This window comes from Bolinopsis microptera, chromosome 3, assembly GCF_026151205.1.
Source record: "Bolinopsis microptera isolate Bmic1 chromosome 3, MBARI_Bmic_1.0, whole genome shotgun sequence".
Taxonomy (NCBI): Eukaryota; Metazoa; Ctenophora; class Tentaculata; order Lobata; family Bolinopsidae; genus Bolinopsis; species Bolinopsis microptera.
In genome coordinates, this window is record NC_087074.1 from 13539167 (window position 1) to 13561432 (window position 22266).

General features: G+C 36.8%; 2 protein-coding genes and 1 long non-coding RNA gene across 6 annotated transcripts in view; 2 read left to right on the forward strand and 1 right to left on the reverse strand.

Moving 5' to 3' along the window:
- Nucleotides 1–12146, reverse strand: part of LOC134813603 (uncharacterized) — a 14402-nt gene extending 2256 nt beyond the window's left edge. The window contains exon 1 of the long non-coding RNA XR_010160038.1: nt 12118–12146. This is a non-coding gene — a long non-coding RNA (uncharacterized LOC134813603). The remainder of the gene's footprint in view (nt 1–12117) is intronic.
- Nucleotides 53–1714, forward strand: LOC134812371 (equilibrative nucleoside transporter 4-like). The gene is made up of 6 exons (XM_063819764.1): nt 53–155; nt 362–546; nt 676–829; nt 952–1139; nt 1274–1511; nt 1607–1714. The coding sequence occupies exons 1-6, from the start codon at nt 53–55 to the stop codon at nt 1699–1701; spliced, it is 963 nt and encodes a 320-aa protein (XP_063675834.1). The 3' UTR covers nt 1702–1714.
- Nucleotides 12147–12919: 773 nt separating the features above from the next.
- LOC134812813 (protein MFI-like) lies at nt 12920–20401 on the forward strand. Of its 4 annotated transcripts, none has more exons than XR_010159960.1 (11): nt 12920–13088; nt 13460–13574; nt 13778–13874; nt 17098–17161; nt 17636–17740; nt 18385–18531; nt 18693–18849; nt 18960–19029; nt 19204–19336; nt 19453–19596; nt 19999–20401. XR_010159960.1 is itself a non-coding variant. In XM_063820386.1 (11 exons), exons 1-11 carry the CDS (start codon nt 13012–13014, stop codon nt 20046–20048), a joined length of 1173 nt encoding a protein of 390 aa, XP_063676456.1. In that variant the 5' UTR covers nt 12920–13011; the 3' UTR covers nt 20049–20401. The 4 variants fall into 4 exon arrangements, 3 of the variants coding, with proteins under 3 accessions (XP_063676456.1, XP_063676453.1, XP_063676454.1); XM_063820386.1 differs by having other exon boundaries at nt 13450–13574; nt 19204–19340; XM_063820383.1 differs by having other exon boundaries at nt 19204–19340.
- The last annotated feature ends 1865 nt before the right edge of the window (nt 20402–22266 follow it).

Here is a 22266-nt window from a genome sequence, read left to right on the forward strand (position 1 = left end):
TTTTAGGCGGATCACATTCGGGTACGTGGCTTTCATGATATCTCTAGGAGGTATGGCTGTGCTGGTTGCTCTTACTAAGTTTGGAGTGGTTGGTCACGATTTTGGGCTCTATTTTACGATCGTTGCAACTATTTTTACTGGCATAGGATGTGGAGGTGAGTTTGAACAAAAATCAGTCTCACTGCCAACTAAAGTGCTGAGAGGACACATTCCATAGTGTTGATTACAAGGATATAACAATGAAAGTGTTAATCATTTTGAAAACTGAAAACCATTTTAGCAGGAGATGCAACTTTCGAGAATCTTCAGTTATTGATAACTGTAAATTAATCATAATTTTAACAAACATTTGTAATTGCAGTTCAGGAGGCAAGTTACTACGGTTACTCCGGAATGTTACCGAGCAAGTATACCCGAGCAGTGATGTTGGGTGAAGCCTTCTCGGGTCTTTTAGTGTCCATAAACAGGATTATCACCAAGCTTACCATTGAAAACAACCTTACTAATACTATCATCTTCTTTTCTTTATCGATCATAGGTGAAGTGGTAAGTTTACAAAATATCATGATATTGTAGAGCTGGTTTTATCAGTTCTGATATTTAAATCAAATTCTTGAATATTCATTGCTTGGACTCATGTAACATAGCAAATTGATAACAAAGCAAATTGATCAGGCCTGCATATTCCTACACCGATACATCAAGGAAAGCACCTTTGTTCGTTTTTACGAAGCCCAGGAACAAGCAGTTAACTTGCAGTCAGTCACAGCCACCTCCTTCACACCACTCATCGTGAAAGATGACCAATCCGCTTGGTCTTCATTCAAAGGTTAGTCCAGTCTATCTAGAAATTGGTTCTAAGAAATCAGTATCTAAATATACACTTGTATAATGTATATTATGTAATTTGCAAGTTTCCGAATTTTAATCCCTGAAAATGCCCGACTACAGAGGGAATGAGGCTGAGGATGACAGTGAGCAGGAAGATCTGGAAGCTAATGATAGGAATACTGAACGTCTACCTGGTCACTAATCTCCTGTACCCGGGTGTAGCTAGTATTATCAAGACTTCCTGGCCTAACGGATGGTTATCTGTCGCACTTGTCTTCGCTTTCAATGCCTGGGACTTCGGGGGCACGGTGAGAGAATCTTATTTAATTGTGCTTATTGAACTTGCATTTTAGTGTTATAAATCAGTGAACGTGCCTCATAAAACATAGTTGTCGTCATGTCAACCACTTATCATAACATTCCAATTTCCAATATCCCCCAGATAGCAACAGGTTTATCCTACAAGATGCCGGACAATATCCTCCTCCTTACAGGAGCTCTGAGATGGCTCCTGGTTCCTGTCCTGCTCATGTGTGTCCTCCCTTCAAACCCCATAATCCCCGGGGAGGGGGTCCCCATAATAGTCATGTCCGTTCTGGGGTTTACTACGGGTTACATGGGATCCACTCCCATGTGTGCGGCTAGCAGCCAGGTGGACCTTGAGGAGCGGGAAATGGCAGGTGGGTTGTGTGGTGATTATACAGTAATAATAAAATATAATGATATCATAATTCTACACGACTAATATTTAACTAACACGTGACACTTCTTGCAGGGAATCTGATGACAATGTGCATGTTATTGGGACTGACTCTTGGCTCCACATCTGCCATGGTGCTGAACACAATTCTTGGAATCGATAATGTGTAACTGACTGATCAAGCCCATCAAGGGGGGTGACCCCCCCCCCCCCCCCCCCTCCATCAAGACACAGAACTCATTTTAAAATATTCTCCCGGGCACTTGGATTAAAATTACGATTCATGAACTAGATTATATTGTGTGAATTATTGGGTGTTTCTATAATATTACAATCCTACGACTTATTAAGCTGATTTTCATTTATACTGATACGAGATTAATCCCACACGTAACACGTATAAATAAGGAGCATGTCACATTTAATCGTAATTCAAATTATTTAGGATAACTAGACATACACATTAAATGAGGTGGTAACTACGGAGTAAGTAAGATATCCTAAACTATCCTAAACTACGCCAATGATTAAGATCTTTGATATATTACGTAATTGTGAGCAAGGTCCTTAAACGCAATTGTATCATTGTGAACGATCCCTTATATTCCCTATAATACTCCCATCTCAATACATTAATTACCATTACAGACCCCACCTCAATACATTAATTATCATGATTTTCCACTTAATTATCTCCAAAAGGTAGTGCGCCATCAAGTTCATATGGACCATAAAATGAAAATAAAATACAGTGGTGAAATAGTTGCAAAAATCAAAAGTACTGCCTATTGGCTTAAATTAGTGACTCATCGGAGTTGAGACATCCGATACTTTAACTTGAACCTAGAAGCTGCTAGTGAGTAGTCCTCCAATACGAAGGGGTTCTTTCCCTTTCCTATGAATTTCGCATTCGTCATCCTGGTCTGTGTTTCATTTCGTTTGGTCTTCCTTCATGATTGGCATTGTTTCCTTGTACATTATTTCCTTGCTACAAATAGCAGATTCCACTGACACAGAATCCAAAGCCTTGGCCGAAAACGTAGAAACAAACAGCGACAAATGTGTGATCCTGATTTTAGGGGGAGTGGGTCAAGTAGCCGGTCTTATGATGGTATCAATGAGTTTTTATGGCAGAAGAAGAACTAGAGAAGAAGAAGAGAGAAGACGGAGGACAAAGAGGAGTTGCTGGGAAAATGTAACATGTAAGGTTGCGTCTCATTTGTTAATGAAAAGCACTAATACGAATTAATGTGGCAACGTAAGAAATTAAATGCTATTGCAGGATATATTTTAAATGATTTTTTTAAATAAGCATCTCATTAATTTCTCCTCTTAGGTTGGGAATGCGCTGAAATATGCACTGAATTATGTAAAGGAAATGAAGATCGACCACAGACAAATGATACTAGTGAAGGCGGTGGTTGTTTTGATGGGATTTTTGACGGAAATTTTGACGATTAGTTTGATGTTAAAAATGTATATTACAGTTGAAAATCCAACAATTTACCTTTATTTTAGTTTTGTATAAAATATAGAAATAACGTTTACTTTCATTGTTTATGACGACTTTACCTTTTTGTTCTTCACCCATGGAGCAAGTTCATACCACAGTTTTATGATACATATCAATGTGACTGCACAATAGTAATGTGACTATCTATTTGTCTCTCTCTCTCTCTCTCTCTGAATATGAAATGTAAAATTTTGAACAGCCTTATTAATAGAAACGGTCGTTTATTATAGATGTTCCTACGTGGTGTCCTCAGGGCTCAGGGGTCAGTTCTGGAACCTTGATTGTTCCTGTTGATAACACAAAGATTTCCAAATCTCTCGAAAGTGAAAGAGATGTAGCTCTCCTCCGAGGAAAGGTTTATACGTCACCACCCTCTCACCTCGTGCAGGGGAGTCTTCCTCAAACTTTTCCCAAAATCTACATATTAGTTGTTTCTAATAGAAGGGAATGACATCTATCAGAATATCAAAATATGGACTGATGGGAGACATCACGATATTTTATCAGACCTCACTTCAAAGAAAGCGGGAGAGGAAATAACATTCAACTTGAAGTACGAGGAGACTGACTTGAAGTACGAGGAGACTGACTCTTCTGGCTAAACCCCATCAAAGTATAAAAATAAGTAAGTTATACTCCACCACTGATCAACATTATAGAGTAAGTAGAAATAGTGGGAACTGTTGTGATTGTAATTCATCAGAGCTGCAATAAGTGCAATTAGATCACGACATATGATACTTTAATTCCAACCTCAATATATATAAACCTGCTACCGTGCTTAGCGTTCTGCTGTGTTGTTTTCCTTTGCCGTGCTTTCTAAAACGTTCTAGTTGATAAACCTATATCTCCGATATGAAGTTCCGGTCTTTCTACGTGATCGGCATGGTGTTTTTGGTACAAATTGCAACATTCGCTGATAAAGAATTGTCAGGTAACGGTGACAGAGAGAAAAGGAGAGCTGTCGATAATGTTAACATTGAGAATGCAGGACTTGGTAAAAATATGTGGATAATCCTGACTTTGGGGGGAGTAATTCTTGCAGTTGGTATTCTAATCCTGGCGAAGGAAATGACTAATTTGAATGATTGCGAGTCTGAAGAAGGAGATATTCCAAGGAGGAGGGAGAAGGACAATTCAAAATGTTTTGAGGCAGTTTGTGAAACATTTTGCTGCTGTTGCGAGATGTTGGCTTAGTATTCATTGCATTTGACCCCCCCCCCCCCCCCCCCCCCCCGTATGTTGCACCTATTCTTTACGTGTATAGTTAAGTGTTGAACGTACTTCAGATATTCGAGCTGGTAGTGATGCTTGCAGCTATGTTATGATCGGAGAAGCACAGAATATAATATAAAGGGAGAGAAAGACTATCAACGTGAAGACACTTGAGATGTGGTGATAATAATAGTTGTCTAGTTATTGCTGTTGCAATATTATGTCAAGCTCCACGGAGGAGGCTTTATATAAGTGTAGTTGTGTTAGTATCAGTGTCGTTATTTTCATTAATCACACTGTGTGGTTTCTAATCGGATGTTCTGCAGATTTATAGTACTAGCAGGAACCCGTCTACCCTAAAGTGGTGTCAAGACTCGAGAGACTAAAATAATTATTACCTATTTAATTTGCGTTTTTGACACCACTTGTGAGTCCAAATTTTGGGCACTAAAATTCTTATTCCTTGGCCAATTTTTTACTTTTTCATGCTGATTTGAAGGCCATTAAAGCATTTGACCCAGTCAAAAAAGTTTCAGTTGTATATCTTTTACGGTTTTTGCGGAAAGTCGCGTTAAAATTGATGCCATGGTGTCAGTAAAATGGCACGGAACCATATATATCGTCTCGCTTTATATATAGTAAGATACGTTGGGTTTTATACCTCCGCTGTGTTTTATATTTGAGAGTTGTTGCTTTGCAGATGGCATACTGTACCTACTTGTTCGAGGATTCCGTCGCCAAAATTTGAAAATTCGAATATTTTAGACCATGCCCATTCAATATTAAAACACCTTTATTGTTCTCTCTGAACATGCTGGACGCCTAATTTTTTAGAGACGGTAGATTATTAAATGTTGCATCTGATCTGAAAAAATGATGTGAAACGGATTTGAAATGACGAAGTTATCAAGCATTTTGTGTATCTCGTTGACAAAATTGACTGGGTGATTATGTGACACCGTGACACCGTGACACGACACCTTAATTGGGCAGCCTTAACGATTCCCATAATGTTTAACGGGTGGTTAACGGGATCACCTTATCACGTGATTAGGTAAGCCAATCACCTGATCACACGTTATGAATAAACTCTTATGCTTCGTATCTCGGTGATATGAGAAGCTACAGCTCTCATTTTGTTCAGGACAAACGTAATTCGAATTGCCAAACACTTTTCAATAAAATTTGGCTCGATCCGACTATCCAAACTATCAAATAAATGCGAAAATGAACCTTAACTTTTTTTAATGAACACGAATATTTTTCGATTTGACAAATTCCTCGAACCAGTGGTGGTAGTTAGTCATACCAGAAAGAATTATTTCAATTGGGCACTCAGGGACTGAGCTATTAAGGCCAACGTATGGGTACTGACTTTTGGCCCACCCTGTGGGCCAAAAGTCAGTACCCATACGTTGGGTTTTATGTAGAATTATGTCAATCCCTTGTAGTGCGATTAGGACAATAATAAAATTTAAACGAACGAGTTTGATTATTGAGCGAATTTGATTATTGAGCGAGTTTGATCATTAGTCACCGAATCACTCTACGAGACCATGATATCATTACATGGCATGACTATGAATTATGTTATTTTAAGTATTTAAGGTTATATTTTTCTATATTTCAGTTGAAAGTCGGTTCAAGGCTCTGTAGAATGTTATTTTATCGAACTTTTTAAATTTGTAAATATTCGATTTTTTAATGCTAAAGCTTGGACTTTTATCGATTCAATCATGATGATATTAAAATGTATTTTTCAATGAAATGCATAATTTGAATGCTTAATTTGAAATAAAAGTATAAATATTTGTAACGATAACAGTATGAAGGTCACACAATATCAATATAAAACAATGGGAAAACAATACACATTATTCTGAAATTTCATCCCAAAAAGAATATAACATGCAAAATACAATTGTATTTTTGTTATCTACGAATAAATATAAAGAACGGTAATCTAAATACTAATGGTCTGAATTTTTAGCTACACTAAAAAGGTCAAGTATCTAGAAATAAATATTGATAGTAAGTTTAAAACTAAAAGCCTTTTCAACGTCTTTTGTCTGAATAAAGCTTATCGATAAAATAATATGGTTCACCACATTTAAATACAGGGTGGGCCAAAAGTCAGTACCCATACGTTGGCCTTAATAGCTCCGCTGTGTTTTATATTTGAGAGCTGTTGCTTTGCAGATGGCATACTGTACTTACTGGTTCGAGGATTCCGTCGTCAAAATTTGAAAATTCGAATATTTTAGACCACGCCCATTCAATATTAAAACACCTTTATTGTTTTCTCTGAACATGCTGAACGCCTAATTTTTTCAGAGACGGTAGATAATCAAATGTTGCATATGATCTGAAAACATGAGGCAAAACGGATTAGAAATGACGAAGTTATCAAGCATTTTCTGTATCTCGTTAACAAAATTGACTGGGTGATTATGTGACACCGTGACACGACACCTTAATTGGGCACCCTTAACAATTCTCATATAATGTTTAACGGGGTAGTTAACGGGGGTCACCTTATCACGTGATTAGGTAAACCAATCACCTGATCACACGTAATGAATAAACTCGTTATGCTTCATATCTCGGTCATCTGAGAAGCTACAGTTCTAATTCTTTGAGGACAAACGTAATTGGAATGGCCAAACACAATTCAATAACATTTAGCTTGATCTGACTATCCAAACTATCAAATAAATGTGAAAATGAACCTCTATTTGAAAAAAATGAACGCGAATATTTTTCGAGTTGACAAATTCCTCGAACCAGTGGTGGTACTAAGTCATACCAGAAAGAAGTATTTAAAGGACCAGTTAACTGAAAAAAAAGTTATCCTCATATTTTGACAGATTGTGACAAATAGCAAACTAAGCAACGAGTCGAAATTCCTAAATCTCTAACTGCTCTCTAACGCGTGTAAATAGCGTTTGTATTATTTTGGCGATGACGTCATAAAGTCCCTCCCGCGCGCAGAAGAGCTCGTGAGACTGTATTTTACAGGTAGAAAATGGACATAATACAATCTTTTCCCCCAAATAACTCGAAAAGTAAGTAATTTAGGGTACATGTTGCTTCATAAGTTGTATATAAACATGGCCATTCTGCACAATTTGCACACATTCAAAAACCTTAGGGCCTTCATAGCCCAAGTTACCAGATACCCATAGTTTTGTATGATTTCTGGAACCGAAAATCAGTTTTTCGCCAATAACTGAAAAAGTAAGCACTTTAAGGCATATGTTTGTTCGTAAGTCATATATTAATATGCTAATTGCGGTTCTTTTGCACCCTGTCTAAAGACTCTATCACGATCCTATCGAAAATGGGCCCAGCACCACGCCCAAAATGGTTTTTGGCGAATTTCTCGAAAAGTAAGGATTTTAGGCCATGTGTTGCTCAATAACTCCTATATAAACATGCATATGCGGCTTCGTTTAAGCCTATTTTGAAGCCTCTACGACCTTCAGAAGCAAGGGGTCGGTTACGTTATTGGGTCAATATGGGCGTGGCCCTCCTGGGTTTTCTCCACGGTCAAAAAAATGTCTCCAAACGAAAATCGTTTATTCATACCTTCAGGAAGGTCTGTGCAAAGTTTCGTGAGTATTTGAACATTTTCAGGTTCATTTCCATAAATGTCCATAAATGACTGGAGTACACAACTTAAGAGTTAACTTTAGAGAAACTCATAAGTCATTTATCTCAAATTAAGCTGTTAGTGTCCATGATCAACCTGTGGCGACAATGTTTTACGTGAAATGTAAAAATCAGGAGTAATATTAAAAGCTTATTTTTAGATTAAAGTGCTAGCTCATAGTTTTAGAATTGTATTGATTATAACGTTGGTCGTTTAGCCATCTAACAATCGATCGTGCCGTAATATATGGCCAGAGAATAATAGGGTCTTGGAAATTCTATAATTGTTCAGTGGGTCGATTGACTGAACACGTTTGCACTTGGTATTTAAACTTACCAGTAGTTTATTTATGTTATGTACCGATGATAATGCAATTAGGATAACAACTAGGTAAGCCGTAAGTCTGTACGTCTAATTCAAAACACACTGCACACCGTACACTCCGAACAGTATTACTGTTTGGTAGACCCAAGACCGGGTATTTTGGCGGGAATTCTGTTCCCACGGCACTGTTCTGATAGAAGCTACTTCTACTAATGGTCCCAGAGGAACGGCCGTAAAGTAGCCAGACTTCTTGTCTCCTGTACTGGCTGACACATGCGGATTTAAGTTATAAATTTCGCTATATGCTATAAATATAATTGCTCTCGGAATTGAACAAACTCCTACTTATCTAGATCCTTTCTAAATTCGTTAGAGTTTCATGGACAAAAATAATCGGTACAGTCTCCCTAGCTGCTTGTGTAATTAAGCAATGAAAGCAATCCAAAATTATCACATATGACATAAGTTGTAATAGCAGAAACTTTCTAACCGTACATTCACCCGCCACTGTTCAAGAACCTATATCACTGTTTAAAATCATGACGTGAGCACTGTACATCCAATCAGCTATTCCTTTAGTTAGAATGATAGCCAAAACTATAAGGATTTTGGAGAACTAGGGTAATAGTCATAATTCTAAAATTTGAGTGAGTTACATGTGTTTTATTGACGATGATAAACATTTGTAATGTAAATTACGCTATGCAAGCGCGCACTGAGGGACTTTATGACGTCACGAGGCCACAGCTTATTATTGCAATAACACGCGTTACACGTACGATAGAGAGTTGGTTCTTTCGGCGATACGATTCTTTACTAGTTTGTCACAGCTGATTTAAATCTTAGCCAAATTGGAGACTACAAATTTTTCAGTTAACTGGTCCTTTAAATTGGGCACTCAGTGACTGAGCTATAAAGGCCAACGCATGGGTACTGACTTTTGGCCCACCCTGTACATAATAATGTAAATCTGAGATAATTTATTGGAATATCTGAATATTAATATAGGAAAAAAGTGGCAAACCTATAGATTAGGAAAAATTGACTCACTCATCAAGTTTAGCTCTCTTAGAAGAAGAACCATTTGTAAAATCTACAGTCGCATCCAGCTCTAAATAAATCGTCTTTATTTCAAATGGTCTGAATATAAGCGGTCCGACTTTATTTTCGCTTGTAGACAAAGGAGCTTTAGATGACTCCCTTTCAACAGCATTTATGCTGAAATAATAGCAGTTATTTAAAAATACAGGTATTTAAAGTTTTAAATCTGTAACACCAAGGTTATATTAGAAACTATTTGTTTAATTATAATATATATAAACATTAATTTCGATCAAATGATGAATTAAAAATAAGGATATCTCACCTGAAAGCTTGACTGAGTAGATCATGAGAAATAAAGACGTTTGAGACAGTATTCCCATAGGGCTCGTACAGCCGAACTACCAGGCCACTGCCATGTTCCCCCTGGAGAAAGTGTTAAATTTACTTGTTATCATCTTTATGGGAGTAGTCTGAAATTTGCGGTGAATGGGAATTTACATTTTAATTTATAGGTGACCTTTACATTTTACAAGGTACATTCCAGTTCACCGTCATTCATATCAATATTCATATTAAATAACTTTTTCAGATGAAACTTAATACCAGCCCAATTTGAGCAGCGTTACAACTTCTGGTTAAGTTCTGTTGTGAAGTCTCTAGGTAACGGGAGAGTCATGTTTCATAAAATTAGCGTATGTATTCAGCAGTGTGTTCAGCAGTGTGTTCACTATTCAGGGACCGAATCTGTTAGGCATTGGCTCTGCTGCTTTAAGTTTTAAGCTTCAATGCAGTTTTGAACGGAATCGTTTTGTTGTTGAACATTGTTACTTGAACGTTTTGAGCAATATTTTCTTCTTATGCCTAATACTTATATTACTTACAATTATTCTAAAAGCTTTTCGCTTAAGATAGTTTTAACTTACCGATAGTGGCACTAAAACCTACAAGTGCACTAATTTCAGAGGGTGATGATGCATAGCTTTACCGAGAATAAGACAGAGATACTAGAGAACTACAAGGGGGCACTTGGATATGAGCTCAGTTCAACAAATCTCCTCCTATCTTTTACAATTCTTCTACAAAACAGTCTTATCATCAAATGTTACATGGATCAAAGGGCCAGATTTTTAGCTGCCATGTACATCGCCATTGCAATAGCAGACATCGCAGTAGCTCAAGGCAGCATCATCGTGTCTGTAGCCGGGATTTTGGTTTTTTCTTATGGGTGCTGCTAATCATCCATGTTCGTATTTTCGACTGGGTGTGAACAATGTGGACAGTCGGAGTGTGTGATGTTTGTGCTGTCGAGAGAATGGGGAGGTAATTTAGGTACAAATGATTGGGAAGTATGCGTAATATAATATATTTACTGAAGACCGCGAAGATGTGAAACATTAGTTGTGGTTCTTACCGTCAGTATGATAATATTGTTCCAATTACAAATGTTAAAATTATATTCAAATCAAAAGTTAACCAATTCTTTGAAATAATTTTGCCTCTCCCATCGTCTCTGAGGTAACCGGACAGTTTTCTCTGGAGATGAAGGTTCCGTAGTCTGTTAAACGAAAAGTGAATACAGACTCTTAGAATTTTATCGAACAAATGTTGACAGGCCGGTGGAAGTATATTATAGAGGTTGGATGATCCAGAAATTCAGAACTACGTCTCGCTACTGTGTTAAAGCTGAGATAAATCGTTCTCAAATTTCATATTGTGACAAAATTTAGAACTCACAAACGCGCGTGCGCGCGACTTTTAAAACACACTCACTGCTACAAGGTAAACTTTCTAGATGACACAACTGATACAAACTAGCAGTAGCTTAGAGCCCGCCGCGGGCCTAAACACGCTGTTGCCAAGACATGTGTAGTGTCTTAACTTATATACTGTCGACAGTTCTCAATAACTGCGAGTACTTTATTTTAATCTAATAACTAACCAATTCTTGGGCTGCCATTGGATTCATCGACTGCCGGAGTGTCGATGGTTATTGGAGTCTCTGAGTAGACCGGATCGATGCGCTGCCACAGAAGGGTGTAGTCATTACCTGGGGCGTGGGAGTGGGTCTGAACACTGTGTCCTTATCTGACCCTGAGTTAATTTTAGAGTTGGACAGGTAATTGCTCAGTTAGTAGATCAATCACCTTAAGTGTCGTATTTTAGCGATGAAGAAAAAGCTATAAATAGGTTCCACCAAAAATGTTACAGTCGAGTGGGTTGGTTTAGTAATGTATTTCTTCATGTGATAGGTAGTTGCCGTAGAAACTCCTTGTCAATGTTAAATGTGTGCTTATTCAGCTGCTGATTCTCCTGAAAGTTCAATATTAATCATTATTATTAACTTAACACTTATAATTATGATAACTGCAAGCATGTAGTTAAGTCGCACGTCTGTTTATTATTATATGCTGTCTCTATGCGAAAGAAAGTTGTCAAGTTCCCCCAGCACGATGTCTGAAGGAAAACGAACCTGTTCTTTATCGATGACGAAGAAGTGATGTTAATGCGTGTCTGAAAAATTGAACTTCAAATAAAATCCAGTAAATTAAGTAAGATTGACGGATAGTCAACTATGACGACATCTTGAAACCTTTTTCAGAAAATAACATAAAAGAATATAGAAGGACAATCTTATGGAGAAACCCCCCTTCCCGCACTGCTAGGGGTACCTGCTCCTAAAAAAGGGTCACCCTCTCAAAGGATGAGCATGACACGGCAGCTGTTAGCTTTGTTTTATCTTTATTCGTTTCATTAGAGCCCTCCTGAAGGAAGGCTTACCAAAAGATGTGAGGTCTGGTCTCCTGAGAGAACCAGTTACACATTGGAACTTAATCTTACCTCAAATTATTTGTTATATAGTAGTGTTGAAAGTATTAAAACTGCAGATAGAGTGGTCTCTTGCCTATTTCTTCCTCAACATAGCTCTTTCCTAGTTTGCAAGAGCGTCAGAATTGGAAAATATTTCCTTTGAGCCATGGCTAATGAGCCACGTGAGAGTCACGAGATAGCATGTCAGCACTCCAACGACCTCACCTGACGATCTCGTGTTTCAGATAATGGATTCTCCATTAGGTCCATAAAAGGCATGTAATTAGATGTGTTCAGGATGCAGCCCAATACTGCCCAGAGTACATCCAATAGCTGTACACAATCTGTATTGCCCAGAACTGTGGATTGCTTTTTTCCCTGAACCAAAAAACCAAGATCTTGGTGAAAGGATGACGATTTTTAGCCAAAGATATGAGCCAAGTTAGGGGTACCTGCTCCTAAAAAAGGGTCACCCTCTCAAAAAACTCCCATTTGAAGCAAGATTTATTTATTTGGCTCTTTAAAAATTTTTCTTGTGTTTCACATAGGATGGTATTCTGATGGTTTATTTATTTTTGGTTGTTGATTTATTTATTTACTTAAGCTCATGACTCATTATTGATCCAAAATTATCGATTGAATTATTTATTCTGTTACAGTTGAGGTGTTTTTTGACTTTTTATTTACATATTGTTTAGTACTTCACAGTGATGAGCGAAATTATTGTTTAGAATTTTCCGACAGTTTTAGTTACCAATAAGTTATGGATTGAGAAGAAATGTCTCACATAATAATCTTAATGTACACGTTTCTTTCTTAACCCCCATATTACTATATTACAGTTGAGCGGGAAGATGTATAAACAGATGTATAAACAGATGTATAGACTGAACGTGTATCCAATGAGATCAATGGTTTTGGAACATGAAGGTGAGAGTTGTAAGAGTGGCCAATCAGATGGATCCTGTACGCTCACCAAACAGCCTAATGATCGACCTAAGGTTTCGAATGATACTTTTATTTAATGTTTGAGTTGATATGAAATATCTTTAATTTTAATCCCTTTAATTCATATGTTATCATACATCGAAATTTGCGGTAGTGGTACTCAAACATATTTCATGCGGATCCCATCTTTCACACGTTCCCAGACTCTTATACACTTATATGTCTTGTGTATATCACATGACATTGGATGAATGGGTCAGTGGTCACATGGTGCCCTGTGGATTGTAGGAAGTCCCTTCTCTTGATATACCAGAGTGTATCACACTGACACTGACCTATAATTCGAAAAATAACTAGTTGATATTTATTTATATCTCCCGAACTGTAGATGCTTCAAAACCAATTTTCTGGAAGATTGTTTCAGTCACCTGCTAGAAAAAGATTAGAAGACAAGCACTCAAAATATGTAGCAAAAAGTATAAACATTCCATCCCCCCATCAACAATCATCTCAACCACATTTGGTGAATTCATCCCAATGTAAGATTATCATTTATAATAAATAAATTATCATTTTGTTGCCAGCATGAATCATCGTCCGGCTTTTAAAAGTATTTATAATTAATTTTGTTTGTTAGTTTGATATTAATTATCGTCACCAAATATAGATTCTAACTTAAATAATAAGTGTTCTGTGAATTTTAATTCCGAGTTCGTACTTAAAATGAAAAATAACATTGCAGGGAGTCTGTCAGAGGAGAGATCTCCTGCAAGCTTGACAGTAAGAACGTTTGCTATGGCAGAGAGATTGCATGTTCCTGTTCCAGAATCTTGTATCAGGTTTGAGTTTCAACCATCTTTGTAATTTAAAAGTAATTGTGGCCGAATGAAATGTGAAAATAAAGGATCTCCGACCATCGCCCTGCATCAACACTTTTCGTAGTACAATTTTGGACATCTCGCGGAGTTTATCAAGCATTTGCACAATCTTTCATATTGCATGCTAGCTTGTACAGCATTGACTTGCTGCTGTGTCTTGCTTTGCTATCGTAACAAACACTCTATTTTATGTAACTTACATATTTTACAACTTACTGTCGAGGTCCTCTTTTCTTCTGATGAGGTTTTACTTATAATACTGGCCTCACTTAATTAATTATGGTACTCTGATCTCTATTTGCTAAGTTTTTACTGGCTGTTTTTCTTTCAAAACAGAGCTGTCTTATGATTTCTGGAAAGAACACTATATTTGGCAATGTACGATTTCAGCAAGTTTTATGCAACACTTTATGATTAAAAATAGGGAATGTAATGTTGATATAAGTTATCTTACTTAAGGCCACAGGGGGGGGTCCGAGGTCGATTTTGAGATTTTGAGATATGTTGTAGAGCTCGATCTAAATTTTCAAATGCTTTTGTCCTTACCGAAAACAAAGTTTCCTATTTGAAGATATCGCGCGTTGAATTTTGAGGTTTACCTGTAATTCTATTGTAAATGAAAACTTTAAATGAAATCGTGTTCAAAATCTATCTTCTTTTTCAGTTTATGACTTAGAACCTTGTAACTTGGCAACAATGTTCTTCAAGGTATTTTGAGTTTTTGTTATGTAACGATTTATGATATCTTGCTCCAAAGCTGAGATATGAGGTTAACCATGAGTGCGGGTTACAAAATTTAAAATGGTTAACCTCATAAAAAGAGTTAGGAGCAAAATTACAACAATCGTTACATAACAAACTTTTAAATTTATGTCAGGAACATAAGTTCCAAATTTGAGGTGAAATGGATAAAAACTCTAGGAGAAGATAGATTTTGAAGTCAAAAATTCGAGGTTTTCAGGAGAGGCAAAAAACTGTTTTTTATGTTATGTGATTTTTGAGAATTTTGCCTTTATTTGTATATTTTTCAAAGTTTAACTGCTGAAATAACACAAAAACAATAAAAACAAAGCTTATCGTAGTTTTCAGTTGTAATGGCATCAATATTTCTGCCCTCCATTATCGATTTATCAAAAAAATGAGGTTAAATGAGAATTGGTTAACCTCATTTATGAAAAAAAGTAAAATAGCTACAGACAAATGAGTGGTGGCAAAGTATCCACCACAAAAATATATATTGATTCAAAGCATAATGTTTTTTTGCATTTTTTGAGGCCTCGACCCCCCCCTGTGGCCTTAAGTGGACTGGATATGAAATGATGCAGTGAGCCTAATATATGGACACGTTCAAAAAAAGGTGGCACTAGAGATTGATTTTTTTAAATGCATTTTAAAAATAGTCATTGCTCTTTGTTGGTTGATATATCTATCTATACCTTTAGAAATTCGATTAAATTTCATGATCCTGAAATCACGGAGCCTCTAGTGCTTATATCCCAGGAGTTATCGTTATAAGTGTGCCAATGAGTCAAAAGTCACACAATTAGAAATGCCAGATGAATCAACACTAGATAATCTGAAAAGTAATATTCACAAAGAAGCCAAAATTGATATGGTGACTATAATGCATGTAAGGAATGGAATGTATTATCTGAAATTGTTATTGGTGCCAAAATGAGTCAAAAATCACAACTTAAACGTTGCAAATGAGCCTATTTAGAGCAGTGATTATTGAATCATCTAACGTTTTTATTGGCTTTCTATCATTTTTTAGGGTACAAAATAGTATTAAATAGTATTAAAACCAGTTAATATGATTCAAAAGTCACATTTTCGTTAAAGGTGCGCTATCAAGTCACACTATAGTGAGCCTTAAATTAAGTGCACGATATGACAATTTATATCCATTCTATGATTCTTATTATGTGATTTTTGAATTCATGTCTAAGCTTATACCCTATTGAAGGCCTTTGAGCGATAATTTTTGATCTTGGTGCTTAAATGATTCAAAAATCACACAAATATGGCTACCAAATATGTAATTTCCTTTAAGGTGTGACAATTGAATCATATGTAATGTTCAAGTTGTAATGACATTTTGAAAGTAAAGGTAATGAATCGATAATCACATTTCAAAAATTCAATTAAGTATTATACGTTACTGATATGATTTATTTGTCACATTATGGCGACAAAATTATCATGGCTTGAGCTGTAAAAGTACTTGCCTAGTTTACTCAGTTTAAAATCAGTGTTTTGTGATTATTGATTCCACTATTACTCTAATAACGAACTTCTCCATGACCATAAACAAGTGTTACATCGAATTACTGCAGATTTACTATGAATACCAACCTGATATAGAGCCAAAAAGTGATACATTCCCCTGATACAGCATCATTTCAATACATGCTCATTTATGTGATTTTTGACTCATTATGGCACTTTTAACCATCTAAATTCACTAAATATTAGTTAGCATGATATAATTGTGATTGATAGAGTTCATTGTTACAATCATTCCGTTGATATTCATATCACATTCATCATTCTAAAATACTTAGTCAGAATTAACCCTGTTTGTGATAATTGCATCATAACTCCACATTTAACCGGTGACTATTTGCACTTTTAACACTCAACTAACTCAGAAAGGTTCAATAATCACATTGAGAAGCAGGACACACTCACAGAATGTAAATTCATCATTAGAGGTGCAAGAAATGAATATTTTGTGATTTCTGGCTCATATCTGCACAATTAACAGATATAAAGAGATGAATGACTTAATTATGTGACATTTGACTCTTTTTGGACCACATATTAAAATTTGGTTAACTTTCATAGCATACTCCTTGAGATACAAGTATTTTAAAATGCTTCACACAATTTTGGCAGTGAAAAATCAATCTCTAGTGCCACCTTTTTATGAACGTGTCCATATAATGCATTTTACAGAACAGTACAAGTTGTGGTACTTTAAAACTAGTCGTCTCCATGGCAATGAGAATCAGATGTAAAGGCTCATATTACGTTACGTTACTCAGCATACCTTCTACAATGATCTACACGTCATTCTCTTGTTACAGCTTGCAATTTGTTTGTTATTTTAGACTATTGTCACTAGAATAAGTTATAATTTGCTTCGTTTTCCGAATTAATTACATGATCTCCCTTTGTTTAGTTTCGAAGAGTTCTGTGTTCGGTTTATACAGAGGTGGTGGTTTCTCCAACGAGCCAACAATAACGTACGTACTTTTCATTATAATCAACCGCTATAACTTACTATAATAAGATGACATTATAGCTGTTAGTAGCTATGGGAGGCAGTGTTAGTTTGTTTGTCACGTGACAGAGATTCGGGAATATTATGACATGATTGTAAATCGTTGTCCTGCGTCAAAATGAACTCTTACCAAACCATTGTCGAACTAGAGTTCGCTACCTGGACACTTGTTCGACACGCACCGAAGTTCGACAGCGGACAGGGGTGATTTCTTGCGAACTTGTTGAACTAGTACTACAGTACGTGAATCCCGCATTGATATTCGCTATCCACGTTTATTAGCACAGGTCTATAATCTACAAGCAAAAGTTAGGCTTAACCCAAACTTTAATGTTAGTTATAACCACGGTACCAATAGTTCCACTCATTGGCTTTCTTCGAACACGTCATCATCTTTCACATCGTACCTACCATGGTTACTTTCCCCCTCTTTCAGAGTTTGTACAGTATGACGTCAGAGGAGCGTAGTATGAACTCAACAGGCTCGCTCACCAGAGACAAGGCTGCTACTATCATTCAGCGATCTTGGAGACGGCACATAGTAAGAACTTAAGTCTTAGAACTCTATAGAATTGTACAGTATATTATATAGAACGGAATTTAAACAATTCTCACGATCGGTTCTTACTACATCGCATTCCACCTAGCCCACTATCGATCGTGTCTAATATTTTCTTCCCCTTGCTGTTTATCGCCCAGTTCTCACGGTCCCTGACTTTTGGTCGTCGCGTGGCTCCCACGTGATACTAGAACACTATATCACGTGGCGCGCGTTTGTATCTCGAGTTATAAATAGCACATTCCTACCTGCCCTTACACGCGCGTGTACCGATATGAACACGAAACTAAATTTTAACCGTGGGATCTTAGAATGTGCGACTGTGTCGGACGATCAGAAAGTAGAAACCAGCTACCATATTACACGACCTGATTTCATGCAACATCGAAGAACCTAAAATGTTCGACAATGGTCTTCCGAATAATCTTTAACGAAATTCGAAAACAATATGTATAGTTGATATATATAATATACAATATGTATAGTTGATATATATAATAGTATTCTTTTCTCACCACAATTTACAAAACTCTACAATGTTCATTGTTTAGATAGTATACATATAGTACAATGACATGTTTTAAGCTAATTTATTATTTTCACTGACTGGAACTTAATTCCCTCAGGACATACAAGTTTATCACTATTACAGAGATCTTATCAAGTTCTACTCGAGGGGCAACCCTCAGTTCATGCTCAAGTGTATCAACCCTAAAGAGGCTGCTTTGCTTGATTTTGCTGCTGGAATTCACATTCGTTTCAGGCTAGCTGGGGTAAGTAAATACTGGTTATTAAGAATTGAACTTACATCCTAGGCAGCTAACAGCTTCAAAGTTCAAAACCGAGTACTTCAGGCCACAAATTTCCTGGGTAAGTGTACATCTTACGAATATAATATTCAGTATCACTAACCACGCTGTATGATATCCAACAGGAGAAGTTCCCTCCCAACATCTACTACAAGATCTTCACGTACCGTCCAGTGACAGATGTCAACTCTTTCGCACCACGTGACTACACCGTATCAAACTGGGCTGCTCCCGGTGCCACCGTCAAAAACAGCAAAGTAGACAATCCTAATGATAGGGAGGGTGAGTTTAGCAAAATGTGATAAAAATGTGTGTCATGTTCAGCAATTTGTTTATCAATTGTTAGACTCTGAACTCTGCACTTTGATTAACATTATACTGATGAGTTACAGATATTGTTACAGATTTATCTAGATGGTATCAAAGAAGAGAGAACAATGGTTGGAGACTGGTTTCAGATAGGTATTGAATACAAAATCATTTTCTAAGATCCCTGAATCCTACTAAAATAATCGATACCCTCTTCGGTTAGATTGAGATTACAATACATATTATCTTTATATAAACGATCATTTTGTCATCCATACCAGTAACCAACATGGGTCTTCAATATAATAAACCCGAAATTGTCCGCAGAATCTTCACCAGCATGGAAACAGACTCTCTGTTACAAGAATCAAATTCTGAACGGAAATTCTTCCACTTTTCGAGACTGCGGCGACAGAAAGATGTGGACAACAAAAGGAAGGTTAAGAAGCGTCAATGGATGGCAAGTAAGACTTCTGATTCCCTAGTAAATGTTCATAAAAATTGTATCGGTTGTAAACTTTTGAAGCAAAAAAGCTATTCCTTTTTGTTGACTTTCTACTGTGACATCCTCTTCAGATATGTACAAGCAAGGAAAAGAAACTGAACGTGACTTGACGGAATCAGAGATCGAAGAAATGGTAAACTGGTGTGACGATCTTAACTTTGACAACTACGTCAATAACTGGCTGGAGCTGGCAACTGCAGTCACATTGCCAAATTGTGAGTAGAGGCCATTCAGATAGTTTTAACGTAACGCGCGATGAAGTTTAGAGTAATGAAAGTGCTTTTTGCTCGCGTATGCAGTGAGTCTAACATCAATGCGCAACAATTCTATCGTATCAAAATAAATGTTCAGTCTAGTTGTTTTTTTCAATATCTGTTGGACGTGCTGCTTTTGATCGGTGATCAGTTAGGAATTAAGCTTTTTTTAAAGTTTCTACAATTTTGGATACACCACCTGATTTAGTAATGCTGCTTGGGAGGTAAATTACACGTGGCCTTTCATTGCATGTTCAGTTCGCATTAGTGACCACGTACATCAGAGCTTGGCCTCCCGACGGTGTAGTCTATTGACTCCCGCGAATAGGATTCCCGGCTAGTAACTACTGAGTACACATTTAGGTGAGTACGCCAAGATGGACGACAGACAAACTGAAAACTCAGCATTTTGAAGCACGTGAAACGTTGAGAATTGAGATGTCTACTTCCGACTAAGACTCGTCAACCAGATACAGCTTTCCGGTTGTTTGATAGATGGTATTTGGATTTTAGAAGTCCCAAGTTTATAAATTGTAATTTATTTAAATTGTTGGAGGATTCCTATGTATGGCATGAGCAGGTTGACGTTTTGGATATTATCCACCTCAAATCCGAATTCCTTCAACAGACTCTAGTCCTTATTGCTTTATTGTTTGGAGATAAAATATCAAAAAAGATATGATTTTAACCGTTCAACTGTCAATTGATTATTTGACATCTTAGTATGCAATAATCGTTCTACTGCAATAATCTTTGTGACTTTTAATTCGCCGTCTTATTTGTTCAAAATGATGCTGAACGCCAAGTATTCTACAGTACCGAGATAAGATGTTTGTCTAATTGAGCTAATTAGTAGGCAGCAAGTGTTACATGTCATGCTTGTCACCTCTCATAGATTCTCTACTTCCAATCAAATCAGGTTGTCATGGTCACGTGTTTATCACGTGTTACGAGGAACCAGTAAAAAAAGGGATGGTGACTGACAAGTGACCACACCATATTCACTCAATATTGTTATCGTCTAATCTTTATTACTGTTGGTCCTTATATTACTAATCTGTATCTTTACTTACAATATATAACATAACTGTGACTAGATGCACTCTATTTTATTACATGTCCTGCACCATTCGTTTAGCTGCTCGGTTCTGAGTATTTTCAGACACTGACTGGTTACCAGGTTACACTTACAACACAAGGATTTACATTCTGGCTTTGCACGTAATTTGAATCACTAAATTACTAAAGATCTAAACATACGAAAACGAAACTAACAGTATGAGTAACGGCATCGCCCGGCCCTTGTCTTTGTATGCTTTAATTTGATCAACTCTTTCGTCGTGTGCAATTGGGGTTTAATTCTTAAGTTCATTAAAGTTCACACAAAGTTTTTTTATGTTATCAGTTTATATTATCTTTTTGTCAATTGGTCATTGGAACCACCGGGCCAACAAAAATGTTTCCGATTTATCTGTGATTTCTACACTTTACCAGGCTACTTCCCATTCATGTGCTTATGATAAAACTTGAAGTTGCTAGAATAACCTGCCCTCCTACTCCCAGTCGCACTTATGACGCAGATAAAAGCAGCTTGGCAGGGGTCTTCCTATAAAATCGAATATTGTCCGCTCCCACAGTACTACAGATAAATTCGGCATGGTTGCTCGTTCATTCAGCTGGAAATTGATAAGAAGTGCACTTCAAATGAGCAACATTTATGAGCCACTGCTGGTCGGACTGTGGGGGTCTCATCCTCTGATTAGTGTTTATCACATCGTGAGGCACTCTTTAATTTTGTCGTGGGATGCTGCCTAGTGCTTCACTGCGTAAAATTCGAAGGGCGCCATCATCAAGAACCAGCGTTATTTGCGGTTTTTTCATTTTAATAACTTTTATCAATCTTTACTCTTATTAGCTACATATTTCAAGAGTCTTAAACAGTGCATACGATTTGTAAAAAGCAACGGAATAATTAAATGGGCTGTAACGTCGATGATATTGGATGGGGGAGGGGAATTTTTTAAATGATCATGGTATCTGGCAGCATTTCAGATTATCTGAGAGTAGATATATTTACCGCTTCGTTAAAGCCTTTCATTTCGATAATTAAAACTTAGCAAGTTTTGTTAACATTATCCGTTTCAAGCCTTTCGTACGAATGATATGTTAACTTAACAGCTTTGCTGTTCGTAAAACAATCAACCACTTTGGTTAATCTCTCTCTCAGTTTTTACATCTTACAATCTACAGACTGGTCCACCTAATGGTTTTCCATATCTTATCCATTTGTTGTGATATGATAGCTGTACCGTATACTGATAGCTTGCTTGCTACTAATTTTATTCTTCGTAACTTTATCATCATAAAAGCTCCGAGTATTGCTCCCGTGGGTCCCCCCGTAGCATTATCTATGATTATACTTTTATAGCTCAGAACAAAATTGATTTTCTTAGAAAACCTCTTCTGGCATTTTTTGTTGTATTCATGCTTGCGTCAGGATTGTTCACCGTTAGCGTTACTTAGCAACAAAGTGGGACCGATAGTAGATGATATTGATTATCATTTTACTCAGTGCAATATGTGACTTTTATTTGTGGCTCTGCATTCATCTAATTTCCTTTGATTTTGTAA

Bases quoted from the DNA above. Each gene is read 5' to 3' on its own strand.
- LOC134812371 (XM_063819764.1), top strand. From the start codon at position 53: ATGGCTGTGCTGGTTGCTCTTACTAAGTTTGGAGTGGTTGGTCACGAT. The intron at 156-361 runs GTGAGTTTGAAC...TTGTAATTGCAG, and splicing joins TACTGGCATAGGATGTGGAG to TTCAGGAGGCAAGTTACTAC. The intron at 547-675 runs GTAAGTTTACAA...CAAATTGATCAG, and splicing joins TATCGATCATAGGTGAAGTG to GCCTGCATATTCCTACACCG.
- LOC134812813 (XM_063820383.1), top strand. From the start codon at position 12,942: ATGTATAAACAGATGTATAAACAGATGTATAGACTGAACGTGTATCCA. The intron at 13,575-13,777 runs GTAAGATTATCA...ATAACATTGCAG, and splicing joins TTTGGTGAATTCATCCCAAT to GGAGTCTGTCAGAGGAGAGA. The intron at 19,030-19,203 runs GTATTGAATACA...AATTGTCCGCAG, and splicing joins TGGAGACTGGTTTCAGATAG to AATCTTCACCAGCATGGAAA.